Source organism: Ursus americanus, chromosome 5 (assembly GCF_024610735.1).
Source record: "Ursus americanus isolate L20-20 chromosome 5, mUrsAme1.1.p, whole genome shotgun sequence".
NCBI classification, from domain to species: Eukaryota; Metazoa; Chordata; class Mammalia; order Carnivora; family Ursidae; genus Ursus; species Ursus americanus.
The window spans coordinates 15,756,051-15,774,574 of NC_142131.1; the positions used below are offsets into that span (position 1 = coordinate 15,756,051).

Sequence of the window (18,524 nt, forward strand, 5' to 3'; positions counted from 1 at the left end):
ATTCTACCTTGCTTGCGCCAAGGCTGGTACTCACACTCTAACATGCTAATGTTGGCCAGGGATGTCTGCTGGGCCCAGAAGACAGTCCCACCGACCATCACAGCGCCAACCAGCTGGTGGTGGCAGGGGATAGGGGGGTGCTATGTGAGAGCCCTGCCCACTACTGAAGCCCAAGTCAGCCTGATTGGGGGAAGAGTCCCACACGCTGCTGCAACCCAGCCAGCTGAGCCACAGAGAGAAACCTAACCAACAGTTGCAGTGACCCATAAGCTGGGCCAAGGGAAGAGCCCTGTCCACTGTACCTACAGCAGCAACACTATCACAACAGGCTGGCACACAAAGGTTACACAGGAGATGTCCCTAGAGCACCTGATTCTCGTGGCCAAGGGAGAGGGTACTTCTGGGCCCCAGAAGACATCTCCTACACAAGGGCACTCCTTCAAGACTAAGAGAGGTAGCCAGTGTGCTGAATACATAGAAACACAGAGAGTCAAGCAAAATGAAGAGTCAAGCAAAATGAAGAGACAGGAATATATTCCAAACAAAAGAACAACAACAACAAAAACCCTCAGAAAAAGATCTTAATGAAATGGAGATAATCTACCTGATAAGGAGTTCAAAGTAATAGTCATATAGATGCTCACAGAACTCAGGAGAAGAAATGGATGAACACACTGAGAACTTCAAGAAAGAGACAGAAAATATAAGAAAGTACCAATCAGAGCTGAAGAATACAATAGCTGAAATGAAAAATATACTAGAGGGAATTAACAGATTACATACAGAAAAAGAGATCAGTGACTTGGTGACAAGGTAGTAGAAATCACCCAATCAGAACAGCAAAAAGAAAAGAAGTATTTGAAAAAACAAGAATAGTTTAAGGGATATCAGGGACAACATCAAGCATACTAACATTCACATTATGGGGTCCCAAAAGAACAAGAGAGAGGTAAGGGGCAAAAAACTTACTTGAAGAAAAAAAAAAAGTCTGAAAATTTCTCTAAATTATGGAAGAAAACAGACATCTAGGTCCAGGAAACACAGAATTCCAAACAGGATTAACTCAGTAACTTCAAGGCATATAATTAAAATGTCAAAAATCAGTAAGAGAAAAACAACTAGTTATATACAAGGGAATCCAGATAAATCTACCTGCTGATTTTTCAGCAAAAGCTCTGCAGGCCAGAAGGGAGTGGCATGATATCTTCAAAGTGCTGAAAGGAAAAAACTTACAACCAAGAATATTATACCTGGTAAAGGTCAAAATTGAAGGAAAAAGAAAGTATTCCAGACAAGCAAAAGCTAAAGGATTTCATTACCACAGAAACAGCCTTACAAGAAATGCTAAAGAAACTTATTAAAGCAGAAAAGAAAAGGTCACAACTAAAAATAAGATAATATATGAAAGAAAAAATCTCTCTGGTAAAGGCAATTATGTAATAAATGTACTGAACCAATCACTTATAAAGCCAGTATGAAGTTTAAAAACAAAAGTACTAAAATCAACTGCAACTACAATAATTAGGTAAGGGATATACAAAATAAAAAGATGTAAAATATGTCAAAAACATAAAAGTTGGGGGTAGTAAAAATGTGCTTTTAGAATGTAAATGAACTTGAGTGACCATCAACTGTGTGTGGGTGCGTGTATGTGTGTGTGTGGGGGGCATGGTAACCACAAACCAGAAACCTGCCAGAGATACACAAAAAAATATAGCAAAAGGAATCCAAACATTACACTAAAAAAAAGAGGCATCAAACAGCAAGAGAAGAAAGGAACAAAAAGGCACTACAAAAACAGCCAGAAAAAATTAACAAATTGAATAAATACCTACCTATCTCCAATCACTCTAAATGTAAATGGACTAAATTCTCCAATCAGAAATCAAAGGTTGGCAGAAGGGATTTAAAAAAACAAAACAAGACCCTATCTAAATGATGCCTACAAAAGGCTCACTTTGATCTAAAGATATACACAGACTGAAAGTGAAAGGATGGAAAAAGATATTTCATGTAAATCCTAACAAAAAGAAAGCTGGGGTAGCAATACTTATATCACAGAAAATAGACTTTAAAACACTGCTACAAAATAGAAGTGCATTATATGATGATAAGTGGATCAATCCAACAAGGAGATATAACAATTGTAAATATCTTTGCACCCAACATAGAAGCACCTAAATATATAAAGCAAATATTAACAGACATAAAAGGAGAAACTGACAGTAATACAACAGTAGTGGGGACTTTAATACTGCATTTACATCGTTGGATAGATCATCCAGACAGAAAATCAACAAGGAAACATTGGCTTTAAATGACACATTAGACCAGATGGAATAGAACATTCTATCCAAAAACAACAGAATACACATTCTTTTCAAGTACACATGGAACACTCTCCAGAAAGGACCACATGTTAGGCCATAAAACAAGCCTCAATAAATATAAGATTGAAACCATAACAAGCTTCTTCTCAGACCACAATGGGATAAAATTAGACATCAATTACAAGAAGAAAACTAGGAAAAAAAACCACATAAAGTCTAAACAACATGATATTAAATAACCAATGCATTAATGAAAATACCAAAGAGGAGATTTAAAAATACCTTAAGACAAATGGAAACATGCTGTTCCAAAATCTAAGGGATGAAGCAAAAGCAGGTCTGAGAAGGAAGTTCACAGAGAAACTTACCTCAAGAAAAAGAATATCAAACAATCTAACTTTATACCTAACTAAGAGCAGAGCCCAAAATTAGTAAAAGGAAGGAAATAATAAAGTTCAGAGAGGAAATCAACACAGAAAAAAATAGAAAACATCAATGAATTTAAGAGCTGGTTCTTTGAAAAGATAAAACTGATAAACCATTCACCAGACTCATCAAGGAAAAAAGAGGTCCCCAGGGGTACCTCGGTGGCTCAGTCAGCTAAGCGTCTGCTTTAGGCTTGGGTCATGATGTCAGGGTCCTGGAATCAAGTCCCACATTGGGCTCCCTGCTCAGTGGGGAGCCTGCTTCTCCCTCGCCCTCTGCCTCTTCCCACCTTTCCTTTAAGTACAGGAAAAAGACAAGGGTGCCACTTTAATTCAACGTAGTATTGGAAGTCCTAGCCATAGAATTTTGGCAAACAAAAAGCATTAAAACTGGAAAGAAAGAAGTAAAACTGCCACTATTGGCAGATGATTTAATGCTATATATAAAAAAATGGAAAGACTCCACTAAAAAAAACTATTGTAATTAACAAGTGGAGTCAGTAAAGTTGCAGGATAAAAAATTAATATACAGAAATCTGTTGTGTTTCTCTACACTAATAACAAACCATAAGAAAAAAATCAATCCCATTTACAACTGCATCAAAAAGAGTAAAATACCTAGAAATACATTTAAACAAAGAGGTGAAAGACCTGTACTCTGAAGATTGTAAGACAGTGATGAGAGAAACTGAAAAGAACATAAATGGAAAAATACACCATGCTCATGGATTGGAAGGACTGATACTGTTAAAATGTCCATACTACCCAAAGAAACGTACAGATTCAGCATAATCCCTATTAAAATACCAATGGCATTTTTCACATAACAAGAAGAAATCATCCTAAAATTTGTATGTAACTATAGAGACCCCAAGTAGCCAAAGCAATCTTGAGAAAGAAGAATAAATAGGGAGGTACCATGCTCCTTAATTCAAACTAGAGTACAGAGCTTTAGTAATGAAAACAGTATGGTACTGCCAAAAAAAAAAAAGAGAGAGAAAGACACACACACACACACACACACACACATCAGTGGAAAACAACAGACATCCCAGAAATTAACCCATGCTTATATGGTCAATTAATCTATGACAACGGAGATAAGAATACACCGTGGGAAAAAGAGGATCTCTTCAACACTCTTCAGTAAATGGTGTTGGGAAAACAAACAGGAACAGCTACATGCAAAACAATGAAATTGGACCATTTTCTAATACCATATACAAAAATAAATGCAAAATGGATAAAAGACTTAAGTGTAACACATAAAACCATAAAACTCCTAGAAGACATAGGCAGTAAGCTCTCTGACGTCTGTCTTAGCAGTATTTTTTTGGATCACTCTCCTCAGACAAGGACAATAAAAGCAAAATTTTTAAAATGGCACCACATGGGGCGCCTAGCTGGCTCAGTTGGAAGGCAACTTGACTTCCAACTCTTGATCTTGGGGTCTTGAGATGGAGCCCCATGTGGGGTATGAAGATTACCTTAAAAAAACTTAAAAAAAATTTTTTTTAAATTAAAATGGCACTACATCAAACTAAAACAGAACAAGAAGGAAACCTACTGACTGGAAAAGATATTTGAAAATAATGTCTCCAATATATTTAAAAAAAAAAACCCTCAAAACTCACTATCAGAAAAGCAAACTCTGATTAAGAAATGAGGAGAGAACCTGAATAGGTATTTTTCTGAACATATACAGATGGCCAACAGTCATATGAAAATATATTCAACATCACTAATCAGCAGGGAAATGCAAATCAAAACCACAATGAGATGTCACCTCACACCTGTCAAAATGGTTACTATCAAAAAGACCCGAAATAACAAATGTTGACAAGAATGTAGAGAAAAGAGAATCTTCTTGCACTGTTGGTGGGAAGGTACACTGGTGAAGTCACTATGAAGAGCAGTATGAAGGTTTCTTAAAAATGTTAAAATAGAACTGTATGATCAATCAGTTCCACTTCTGGGGATTATCTGGGCAAAAACAAAAACAGTAACTTGAAAAGATATGTGCACCCCTATGTTTACTGCAGCATTATTTACAATAGCCAAGATATGGAAGCAACCTAAGTGTCCAGAGATAGCCTGAATAGATAAAATAGTAGTGTACATATATACAGTGGAATATTACTCAGCCTTTAAAAAAAGAATTCTTGCCATTTACGACAACATGGACAGACCTAGAGGATGTCATGCTAAGTGAAGTAAGTCACAGAAAGACAAATATCATATGGCTTCACTTACATGTGGAATTTAAAAAGCAAAACAAATGAACAAAACAGAAACAGACTCATAGATACAGAGAACAAACGTGGTTGCCAGGGGGGAGGCGAGTGCAGGCACTGATGCAATAATTGAGAGGTTAAGATACAACCTCCCAGTTATAGAATAAGTCATGGGGATATATTTTACAGCACAGGGAATGTAGTCAACAATATTGTAATAATAGTCTTGTATGGTGATAGGTGGTAACTAGACTCATCCTGGTGATCATTTTGTAATGTATATAAATATGAAACCAGTATGTTGTATTCCTGAAACTAATATGTCAGTTGTACTTCAAAAAAAAATTATAGATTTGAAATAAAACAAGGCTTGAGGTAAACAGACATACATGTCAAATCCCTAATGTTTTATTCGATAAAGTAAAATTAGAGAAAACGTAGTTGTAATATTTTTTCCTATCTTTGTCAAAATTTCTTATTCTCATATGAAATGATTTCTTCTTCTCATAGGAAATGATTTCTTCTTAATAAGCACAAAGCAAATATAAGAAGGCTGTGGTAGATAAATTATGTTGCTTAATATCATTAATTGCTAACAGCTCAATTACACTTTGAGGTGCCCACAATTCTCATGAAGCTTCAAAAATCCTTATCTTGGATTCTATTATGTATACAATCCATTTAAATTACATTAATTATACAGATATTTAAATGAAGCAGAGATCGTGCTTTCAATTTTCACAAGGAGAGACAATGATCAAAATATTTATGTGCATATTACATATTTTGTTCTGTTGACATTCATAAAATAATTCATTTACTCAGTACAATATTAGCACCTTTCCATGCAATAAGAAAGGTAAAACTAATTTTCCATGTTTGGATTTCATGTATTTACTGAATTTTAGGGCTTTTTTTTTTTTTTTTTTTTTTTAACATACAGCCCAATTTGGGCAACATTTTTTTAGGAAATAAAATAAACTGCTCATACCATTAATTAATGATAAATGTAAATCATTTTAAAACATGGTGAGTGTTGCATTTCTAAGTAGATTCTAGAGCCTAACTCCCTGATTTCAATCCAAGGATACCTGGGCAAGTGACATTAACATTCTGTATCTCAGTTTACTTCTCTGTAGAATGGGAATAACAAGTGACAGTTTTTGATCTTTAAAATTCCATGAAAACAGTAGAAGGTAACCTTATGGGCTAAATTTTAAATTTCGAAATACTGACCTGGGGAGAATTGCCCCTTGTCACATGACTGAGTAGTGTAGTAGTGAAAAATCTCTTTATCCTTCAAGTTGTTATTAAAACTTATATGACCAATGACCTAACTCTGACCATATGGGAACATATAGAGAAATTAAGACAACCGTGAATTACAGTTTTTCAATCCAGCCAAGACTGGGGCTAGGAGATGAGGAGAATCCCAGGCAGACAATGATGAAGAAATGTAGATTAAACCCAAGTCTCATTTCTCAGATAATTCTTTCTCTCCACTCTTCCTTCCTTCTTTATATAAACTACTTCCCAGGACTGGTCAGGGCATAGTGAGCCCAACACTCCAAAAAAACCTGCGTGTGGGAACAAGGATCCTAGTAGGAGGTTTCTATGGAAAATGCAATGCCCCTGCTTTCTTTTCAGTGAAGAAAACCAGAAAGATCCCACTCCAAACTCAACATACTTTCTTCACATATGATAGACTCTTATTCGGGAGTTCTGAATATAATAAAATAGTGGGCTTCTGGAAGACATTCAGTGCATAGCTCCTTGTTTGTTGTTAGAAATCCTGTCCCCTTATAGCCGAGGGTCTTTTAGGATGTTATCTTTTTAGGATTAAAACATTGGATTTAAAATCCTTTTGTGACAGTATATCATGGTAGATGGCTTGGGGGTTGGTAGAATTAGGAGTGAGGAAAAGAGCAAGAAAATACATGTGGATGATTCACTGTTAGATTGCTGGGTCAAGTGTGCCCTGCCCAGACCTGAGGAAGTGGCATATAAGAGGAAGGAGCAGAAGGAATTAACCATACTTGGGTTATTGTGCTGTTTACTTTTAAGATTATATTCATATACACTTCCATATTCTGACAGTTTGTTAAATATCTCCCAATCAGTCACCCAAAATTAGAGTCTTTAGTCTCTCTTTTTTAGCCAATTCCCTATGGAATTTTGCTAACAATTTGCTACTTTTCTTGGGTCATTTTAACAAGATTATTTCAAATCTGGTATTATTTCTAGAAATAGACTAACCTGCCTTTAAGGTATATTCAATTTAGCTTGATATTCTTCTTGCTGCTGAGGTCTTCCTGGCACATTTCTCTGCAACTTAAAGCCACTGATATGCTGATCAGTGAGGAAAAATACTATGCAAAATATTTGCTTATTGTTAATTCTAGGTTTTATTTATATGCATGTATATCCTAGTAAGGCATATAAATTTTTTAAAATTAACATATTTAAAACAATACTTTAAAACTTTACCCTAGACTGGAACTGGTTTGACTGCACTTTCCTCTCCCATTTTTCTGGCCCATTCTGCAGGAGCAGTGCCAATGAAATTTCGAGCCCGAGAGAAGTCAGTAAAAGAATAAACAAGGAGAAATAGATGCCTCAGTAAACCAGTCACTACACATATTCAAACCTTGAATAACTGAGTGTTGACTACAGTTTGGAAGTTCAAAAATACTAAGATGTGATTTTTCTTTTAGATGGGAAATGAGGAAGGATGAAAGACTAGAAGAGGAAGAAAAAACGATGCTGGAACATTTAAAACAATTTTGCACCATCCAGAACTCTTCTGCCACAGATAACACAGAGGAACCATAATCTGCAGAAAACAGCAACAGCTTTATTTTAGGAAATAATCACATGTAATGGAGTAGGATTTTTACTACAGTCAGAATGAACCTCAGATGTGCTGTGAAGCATGAAACCAATAACTGAGTAATCTCTGAAATGAAAAGGAATACACCACATAAAGAATAAAGTGCTACATATTTTTTACTTTAAAAATAATTTCAAATGTTTTTCGTTCCTCAGTTGTTCTCTTTATATGATATAACTGCTGCCATCTCGTGTTCCCTTTGAATTATTTTTTTTTCTTCTTAGTCTTGAAGTATCTATGACAACAGACAAAATGTTTGGAAATCTTTTCCCGAAGGATTTTTAAATAAAGCACTTAGATGTTAAGTTGAAAAGAGTAACATAGCCCCTTGAGGGTCATCTGAAAATTTCAATTTAATTTTATAGCTATAGCCCACGTTCAGGTCTTAGTCACTTTTAAAATCCAACAATATACCAGCCTCCTTTCCCAAAGCCTCTTCCTCATACAGTTTATCTGAATCATAACCATAAAAACATCCTCCTGAAGTATAACTTTAGTCCCATCTCTGCCTATAATGGTGTTTCAAACACCACGTTCAAACTTTCAACCCTATGCTTTCCGATCCTATACCCATTATCTCCATATTCAAGCAACTGTTTGTCATCCTCTTGGTTCACAAGCTTACCATTTTCCCAACTGGAAAGCATCTTTCTTCCAAAATAACATTCAAAATTCATTCCAGCAATACCATAGTTTCTGTTATTTCTTTTATTTCTATTACATTCACACACACACACACACACACACAAAGGAAATGGAATGTGTTCTAGTGCCCTCTATGTCAAGTTATATTTACTATATCCTTCCTATTAGTACATGGTATTAGATTATGAAAATCTCAAAGGGCTTATAATACGAAGTCTCCTTTTTAAGGGATTTCATAGTCTCCCCAAATACCTGCCACAGAGTTGTTCATGTAGTGGGCAATTAATAAACACAGTTGTTTGAATGACTGTCATAAAAAGAAGACAAAAAGGCAATTCGACTGTTGAGCAATCTACAGGATATCTGAGAGAAGCCTTATCTATTTTAGACCATATGATATCGAACATCATGTTTCTGATGTTCTCAGATTGTCCATATTCCCACATTCTGTGATTTTTATAAAATATGTGTAGGCTACATAATTTCCAAAGGAAAGTACTTATGCATTTTTCAAAAAGTAAAAGCTTAGAGTGCAGAGGAGGCCACCTTAGAAAAATCTCTTGCATTAATTCCTACATAAAAAACATATAAATGGCCATGTAGCTAGCTGCCTACCAGTAACACATTTTATTTCTAAAAAATGTATTTTTGTTGATCGGTATAATCATGAGCCAAGTGTTTTAAGACATGGTTGAAATAATTTCTAAAAATTCTATACAGAACTGGGGTGCCTGGGTGGCACAGTGAGCTAAAGTGTCAGACTCTTGGTTTCGGCTCAGGTCCTCATCTCAGGGTTGAGGGATCGAGCCCCACCTTGGGATTCACACTCAGTGTGGAGTCTGGTTGAGATTCTCTCCCTCTCCCTGCCCCTCTGCTCACTTGCTCTGTCTCTCTCTAAAATAAATAAATAATTTAAAAATTCTATACAGACCATTTAAAAAATGGTAAGAAATTTTCATGAGAAATTAACTTACCTACAAACAGTTACTATAATAATTTAAGATAACAGTGACTTTCTTCAGCTTTGTGATGGTCTGTGTAAAACTGCATACTGTATTTTATTAGAAAAGACACTAAAATAGAAAGTCAAAAATAAACTGATCCAATAAACTAAATAATCTTATAAAGTAAAGGAGTTCATATTTGAGTTCTTTGTCTTCTAATGTATCTAAAAAAATCATCTTTTAACACTATTTTTTTAACTGAATCTGTACATTACTATAGTAATCCTGAGAAGTAACTTATTTCCTCTAGAAAAAAAAATCTCTATGGCTCCATTTGAAATGAATTTAGAATAGTAAGGGGAGAAGTAGATCAGTTGGAAGGAGAGAAAAGTGGAAAACGGAAGAGCTTATAGATGAATTTTTTTTTCCTTTTCTTTCTTTCTTTTTTTTTTTTTTGAGAGAGAGAGAAACTCAGAGCAAGTAAGCAGTGGGGAGGAGCAGAGGGATAGAGATGCCCAACACAGAGCTCCATGCCCAAGACACAACCTGATGTGGGGCTCGATTTCATGACCCTGAGATCATGACCTGAGCTAAAATCAAGAGTCAGTTGCTTAACCAACTGAGTCACCCAGGCGCCCCCAGATGAATTCTCTTCTATATTTGCTCAATGAAATTATTGCAGCCGTAAGTGTAATAAAACTTTTAACTGGGTATGTTAAATGATAACACATTGATTTATCAGATCATTTTGACTTTATGCTCGACATGTTTCTTAAGTATGATAAGAATGGCATTTCAAAATGTTTACTCTCTCATGTTTATTTTGCATTTGTGTAAGTTAACAAAAGAAATGAACCCTAATACTTTATAAGTCTCAATATGCTTATTACAAAAATGTTATCTTCCTTCTGTGTTCTGTTTAACCGTATTTTGTGTAATTATAAAGATGTATCTATTTTATTATTGGTTTATCAATTACTAGGTGAAACAGTGTGAATTAATTCTTAATAAAATACAGATGATAATGTGTATTTCAGATATTTTACATTTTTGTTGTCTCTACCACTCTTTATAGAATTATCTAGCAAGAAATGTGAAAATTAATCACTTGTCTACCAATATGTGCTTACTCAAAGTATTCTATTATTCCATTTCATATATTCCTGAGTCACAGAGAGCTTCAGTTTATTTGTAGTTAGCATTTTTATAAAAAAAAATTAAAGTTTTTTAATACTCTTCATTATGCTTTTAATATTTCATAATTAAAAACATAAAAAGGCTGTAGTCAGACTTTCACAGGACAGAAATATTATCACATGCTACAACATGGATGAACTTTGAGGACATTGTGTTAAATGAAATAAGACAGCCAGAAAAAGACAAAAACTGTATGGTTCCCCTTATACGGGGTAGCTAAACTAGTCAAATTCATAGAGAAAGAAAGTAGAATGGTGGTTACTTGGGGCTAGGGAAAAGAAGAGTTGTGTAATGAGTACAGAGTTTCAGTTTTACAAGATGGAAAAATTCTGGAGCTCTGTTTCACAACATGGTGAATATACTTAACACTACTGTACTATACACTTAAAAAAAGGCTAAGGAGGTAGATTTTATGTTACAAGTTTTTTTTTTTTTTAATACACATGCACACACACACACACACACACACACACGCGCGCGCGCGCACCACAGAACTGCAGTATGTGAAAATTCCACTGCAAAATATTTGTAACAAGATGCCTGAAAGCTCTTAAATTTTAATAGGGAATTATAAGACCAGTATATTCAGCATCAGCTATTTTTTCACACAATGACAAAACTATCTGCTTTGCCTTTGGGAAATTTTTCAACAGTACCATCAATAAAGCAGTAAACTCTGATTTCTCCAGAATTTAAAGAATTCAAAACCTTATAAAACACTTTTCTTTTCAAAATATAATTATTTGAACCAAAAAAGATCTGGATTAGGTAACTACTACTACTTAAAATTACTGACAGAATTTAACAGCTTAAAACAATACACATTATCTCACAGTCTCTGTGTGTCAAGTGTCTGGGCATGGTTTTTAGGACATTAGCTAAAATGAAAGCATCAGCCAGGACTGCAGTCTCATCTGAGGCCCAAGTGGGGAAGGATCCACTTCAAAGTTCACACAACAAAGTTCAAGACAACATTCATTACCCTGCAGACTATCAGACTCGGGACCTCAGTTACTTGCCATGCGTGTCTTCCCAAAATGGCCTCTTCCTCAAAGTCAGCAAGGGACAAAGAATCTCCTTGCAAGGTCAATGTTACAACTGCATGTAATGTAATCACACACACCATGCTCATTCCATCACTTTTAAGAAATTCTAATGGTCAAAAGCAAATCACTCATCCTGCCCACACTCAGGGAGAAGGGATCACCGAAGAGCATGAATGCCAGGAGGTGGGGATGATGGGAGCCACTTTGGAGTCTATCCACTACAAATTGGGAATTAGGCACTGATATATCCTTCATGAGGGTAACCATGTTGAGAAGAGGAAGTAGATCGAGACTAGGAATAAAGAGCCAGGGCTTAATTTTTTATTGCTACAGTAAACCAGGCTATGTGCCAGACACTCTATATAAAATAGCCAATTAAATACCTTCTAAGCCCATATTGAGATTTGTATTGAGAGCCCCATTTTAGATAATAAGAACATGAGTTATAGAAATGTGAAGAATCTGACCCAGATTTTAAATAAAGATACACAGTGAGGTTCTACTTCAAGATGGCAATGTAGAAAGATCCTGACCTCCTTTCATGGACCCACTGAATCTACAGCTAAGCATGGAACAATCCACTCTGGGAAAAAACCTAAAAACTAGCTAAGCAATAGCTACACATCAGGCAAATGAGAAAAACACCACATCAAAGCAGGTAGGAAAGACTGAAACACATGCTCACCATAAAACCAACCCCTTGGTTTTTCAAAAGCCTAGGCCTTTCCCCACCCCCAAAATGGGCAGCACCATACACCCCCCTTTGCTGCTCTGTAACCTGTGGGCATCATCCTTTTGTTTCATTCCAGTGGGCACCACCTTTACAAACCCTCAGCCTCACTCTATCTGGTGGCCACCATCTACACATTCTCCCTTTGCTGCACTGAAGTGTGCCATTATCTTCCAGACGGGAACTGTTACACCTTTTGGTACCCCAGTTTTTATGAATGACACCCAGGGGATGCTCTTTCTTCACCTGACTGTGGAGGCTGGGGGTAAGGTTATGTTCCTGGGTCCTACAGGACTGTAACAATTGAAGAGACCATTCTTGGTAGATTACCACTCCCAGGGCACTACACAGAGTGCAGATGACCCCCCACCCCACCCCACCAACACACAGCAGTCTTTCTGGGAAGGAGGCTTAACTGCTTGTTTAGGAGCTTAGGCCTAAGAGGCAGGTGTTTGCTTTGGCACACATCTAGGGTCCTGTGGAGAAGCGCTCAGGGAACGGAGGCCAGTAAATGAAATCTCTGTGCTCTCTGCCTCACCCCAGCTCACTGTTATCTCCCAGAAAGGAGCTTATGTCCTTGTCTAGCACCACAGTTTTTGTGGCTGCCATCAGGGTTCACCTCTACATCACCTGGCTCTGGGAGTCAGTGGGGCTTACGGTCATGGTTCCCACAGGAAACTAAGCAATGAAGAAGGAATTCTTAAATAGCTTCTACTCCCAGGGCACAGAAAAAGGCAAAGAAGCCAGGAGTTCAATCTTCTGTCAAAGAGGCCTATTAGTTTATCATCACAGCTGCAGCCTGAGGGGCAGGCTTCTAATTCAAAACCCATCTGAGGGCTATCTGTAATACTTTCCAGAAACCTTGAAAGATGGGCACTATCTTCTTACTCTCCATCTACCATGCACCAGAGCACCAGTATCTTTTGGAAGGGAACTTTCACACACATCTGATGAAGTTATTTTACTTCTGGTGCTCTGGTCTTTGCTGCTGCCATGCAGGGGATGCCCCTTGACTGCCTGTTCTGGTGGCCAGGGAAAGCTTATGTTCCTGAAGACTAAAACATATTTCCTGAATGTCTGTGAAAGAGGCCTTTTTACTTGTCCTGGATCTTCAGCTTGAGGGGCAGGCTTCAGGTCTGACACACATCTAGATGTCTATGGAGATGCTCACAGGTAGCAGAGGCAAGGAGACCCTCTCCCTCAGTCTTGCTGCAGCTTGCCCATATCTCCCAGAAAGGAGCTTATACAGTCATCTGGAGCTACAATTTTTGCAGCTTCTGCCCAGATCAACTCCTCTGGATACCTTGGCTCTGGTAGCAACTGGAGCTTATGCTTATAGTCCCAAAGAACTACATATGTTTGCTTACTTTAAAACTTGCTGCTTGAGGGACTGGCTTCCCATCAGCCTGAGACAAATCAACAAAGAAACATCAGCCTTAAAAATCACATTATACCAGATGGACTTAATGGACATATACACATTCTATCCAACAGAGTACACAATCTTCTTAAGTGCACATGGAACATTCTCCGGGACAGATCAAAGATTAGGCCACAGAAAAAGTCTTAATAAATTTAATAAGACTGAAGTCATATCAAGCATCTTTTCTGACCACAATGGAATGAAACTAGAAATCAATTACAAGAAGAAATTAGAAAATTCATGACTATGTGGTAAACAACATGCTATTAAACAACCAATGAATCAAATAAATCAAGAGAAATAAAAAACTACATTAAGACAAATGAAAATGGAAATTCAGGATACCAAAACGTACAGTACTCAGCAAAAGAAGTTCTAAGAGGGAAGTTTATAGTGATAAATGGTTATTTCAAGGTCAAGAAAAATCTCAAACAACCTAACTTTACATCTCGAGGAACTAGAAAGAGAAGAACAAACAAAACCCAAAGTTAGTAGAAAGAAGGAAATAACAAAAATCAGAAAAATAATAAATGAGACTAAAAAGATAACAGAAAAAATGAATGAAACTAAGATCTGATTCTTTGAAAAGATAATGAAAATTAATAAAACTTTAGCCTACGAAAAAGGGGGTACTCAACAAATATATCAGAAATGAAAGAGACTTTATATATACCAAACTATACCAAAAAACTTTCTGAATTAATCAACAAATTCAGTAAAGTTGCAGGATACAAAATCAATATGCAAAAATCTGTTGCATTTCTATACAATAATGAACTATAGAGAAATAAAATATCACATTTATGATACCATCAAAAAGAATAAAATACTTAGAAATAAATTAAGCCAAAAAAGTACAAGATCTGTGCATTCAGAACTGTAAGCCATTAAAAATATAAATTGAAAAAGACACAAATAAATGGAAAGATATTTTGCGCTAATGGATTAAAAGAATTAACACTATTAAAATGTCCATAATTTCGAAAACAATCTACAGAATTCATGTAATCCCTAACAAAGTACTGATGATATTTATCACAAAAACAGAATGAGCAATTCTAAAATTTGAATGGAACCATAAAAGACCTTGAATATCAAAAGCAATCTTAAGAAAGAACAACAAAGCTGGAGGTATATTTCCTGATCTCAAACTCTATTACAAAACTATAGTTATCAAGACAGGATGGCACTGGCATTAGAAGAGACACAAAGAACAAAGGAACAAATTAGAGAGGCCAGAAATAAACCCACACTTACATGGTTATTAGTTTATAACAAAGAGGCCGGGGTGCCTGGGTGGCTCAGTTGGTTAAGCATCTGCCTTCAGCTTAGGTCATGATCCCAGGGCCTTGGATCAAGCCCTGCATCAGGCTCCCTGCTCAGCAGGGAGCCTACTTCTCCCTTTCCTTCTGCTGCTCCCCTGCTTGTGCTCACTCTATCAAATAAATAAATAAAATCTTTAAAACAAAACAAAACAAAAAGGCCAACAATACACAATGGGAAATGGACATTCTCTTCAATAAATGGTGTTGGGAAAACTGGGCAGTCACATGCAAAAGAGTAAAACTGGACCTCTATCTTATACGATAAACAAAAATCAACTCAAAATGGATTAAAGCTTTATGTAAGACCCAGACCATAAAACTCCATTTACTTGTTTTTTTATGGGGAGACGGGAGGAGGGGCAGAGGGATAGGGAGAGAGAAAATCATAAGCAGGTTCCATGCCCAGTGCAGAGCCCAAGACGGAGCTCAATCTCACAACCCTGAGGTCATGACCTGAGCGGAAATCAAGAGTTGGACACTCAACCAACTGAGCCACGCAGGCACCCCCCCACCCAAAAAACTTACAATAGAAAACACAACTGGTCAGTTCTTTGACATGTCTTTGCAATAATTTCTGGAATTTGGCACCAAAAGCAAAGGCAACAAAAGTAAAAATAAACAAAAGAGAATACGTCAAACTAAAAATCTACACAGCAAAAGAAACCGTCAAAATGAAAAGGCAACTTATTGAATGGGAGATAATATTTGCATATTATATATCTAATAAAGGGCTAATTATCCAAAATATTTTAAAACTCATACAACTCAATAGCAAAACAATTCTGACGGAGGTGAACAGAAAATCTGAATAGTTTTCCAAAGACATACAGATTACCAAGAGGTACATGAAAAGATGCTCAACATCACTAATCATCAGGAAAATGCAAATCAAAATCACAGTGAGATATTGCATCACACCTGCTAGAATGCCGACTATCAAGAAAAAAAAAGACAAGGAATACCAAATGTTGGTAAGGATGTGGAGCGTCCTTGTACACTGTTGATGGAGATGTAAATTGATGCAGCTACTATGGAAAACAGTATGGAATTTCTCCAAGTGATTAAAAATAAAAATACCATAGATCTAGCAAGCCACTTCCGGGTATTTATCTGAGGAAAATGAAAGCACTAACAATTAAAAAAAATGCAATCCCATATTCATTCCAGCCTTATTTATAATAGCCAAGATATAGAAATAATCTTGTGTCCACCGACAGATTCATAGATTACTAGATTAATGGGTGAAGAAAATGTCCACACACACACACTGGAATATTATTCGGTCATAAAAAAAAAGAGTGAAATCTTGCCATTTGTGACACCATGGAGGATCCTTTTCTCAGACAGAGAAAAAGAAATACTGTATGATCTCACTTTTTTGTGGAATATAAAACAAAAACAAAAAACAATACACAAGCTCCTAGATAGAGGAAAGAGACTGATGATTGCAGACAAGGGACCAAAGGGAGGTTGGCAAAATGGGTCAAAAGGCATAAACTTCAAGTTATAAAATAAATAAGATATGGGGTTGTAATGTGCAGCATGATGCCTATATTTAAAATTATTATATTTCATATTTGAAAGTTACTGAGAGTAAATCTTAAAAATTCTCATTACAAGAAAAAAAATTTTAACTATTATGGTGAAGAATGTTAACTAGACTTTTTGTGGTAATCATCTCACAGTATATACAAATATCAAGTAATTACGTTGTGCACTTGAAACTAATACGATGCTGTATGTCAATTATATGTCAATTTAAAAAAAGAGATGCACAGCAAAGTTCAGGTTTTAACACACCACCTCTAACCCAACCATATAGTATTAATAAGTAGAATATAATAAAAAACAATACTGGAGCTGGGCTCAAAAGTAAAATTAACACACCAGAAATAAAAAGAGACTCCAGCTGTCCCAAACTGCACACCTGGTCCTGACTTCCAGCATGATAGCATGAGAAACCCCACTGACCCACTCCCCTAAAGAAGAGTTCAAAAACAAAAATAAAAAATACATTTAAGGGCTCTGGAAATGGCCATATGCAAACAGCAAATAAAAAAAAAAATATCTACTCCAGAAAAATCTATGAAAATTTGGTCAGAAAGGCTAAAGTATGTGGTACCTGAACCAAGACCACTCCCTTCCTAACTGCTCCTTGTGACGCAAAGACTCCATTTCAGAAGGTTGCACCAAAGAACAGAGTTCCCTCACCCCAAGCCTCCCAATCTGAGGACTTTCTTCCTGAAAAGAACAGGATTTCAACACTTCTCATCCTGACCTCAACTACCTGTGCTGAGGCTAAGTCCCTGGCAAATGCAGTCAAGAGGTGGGGGCTCTCTCTTTCTGCTCAGCTCCCACTCCTGGAATGGAAGGTCTATCTTTTTTTTTTTTTTTTTTAAGATTTTATTTATCTATTCGACAGAGATAGAGACAGCCAGCGAGAGAGGGAACACAAGCAGGGGGAGTGGGAAAGGAAGAAGCAGGCTCATAGCAGAAGAGCCTGATGTGGGGCTCGATCCCATAACGCCGGGATCACGCCCTGAGCCGAAGGCAGACGCTTAACCGCTGTGCCACCCAGGCGCCCCTGGAAGGTCTATCTTATCTTAGGTGTGGTGCTTTGAAAACAATGGAGCCCTGCTCATGAGACACTGGTTCCACAATGAAAATTTTTTATGATGTCGTTTACTAATCTTTTCTTTTATGGTTCATACTTTTTTAACTTAAGAAATATTTGCTCATCCCAAAGACATGAAGTTATTCTATTCTTTAGAAGCTTTACTGGCTTTACCATTTGTATTTAGGTATATGACCCACTTTGAACTTTTTGCATATGAAGTAAGGTAAGAGGTCAAGGTCTTCTTTTTGTGTCTTCAGGAATGTAAGTTCCTTGCTTCAACAAATTTTCTCAAGTTTGGAATTTGCGATCTTTTGTTGATACTGTTTGGTATAAATAGGACTGGGCTGATAATATTTAATATTCTTAGAGAGTTAACCTTTTTCTCTTTAAGAACTGTAATGAACCCGGGTGCCTGGGTGGCTCAGTCAGTTAAGCATCTGCCCTCAGCTTGGGTCATGATCCCAGGGTCCTGGGAGTGAGCCCTGAGTTGGGCTCCCTGCTCAGCGGGGAGCCTGTTTCTCCCTCTCTCTCTGCCTGCTGCTCCCCCTGCTTGTGCTCTCTCTCTGTCAAATAAATAAATAAAATCTTAAAAAAAGAGAACTGTAATGAACCTTGAAATGTACTGCTGAAAACATTCCATCAATAGTTTTTCAGTCCCAGAACTGGTGTCATAAGACAAAGAACACAGAATGAAGTTGCCTCACAACTAGAGGCAAAT

General features: G+C 36.7%; 1 protein-coding gene across 2 annotated transcripts in view; it reads left to right on the forward strand.

The window, feature by feature from the left end:
- Nucleotides 1-10,473, forward strand: part of KIAA0825 (KIAA0825 ortholog) — a 375,816-nt gene extending 365,343 nt beyond the window's left edge. The window contains exon 21 of one of the 2 annotated variants that reach the window (XM_045796269.2): nt 7,704-10,471. In XM_045796269.2, the coding sequence (XP_045652225.2) occupies nt 7,704-7,821 (118 nt within the window). In that variant the 3' untranslated portion in view covers nt 7,822-10,471. Of the gene's footprint in view, nt 1-7,703 lie in introns of both variants that reach the window. The other variant, XM_045796273.2, reaches the window with a different exon arrangement.
- Nucleotides 10,474-18,524: the final 8,051 nt, after the last annotated feature.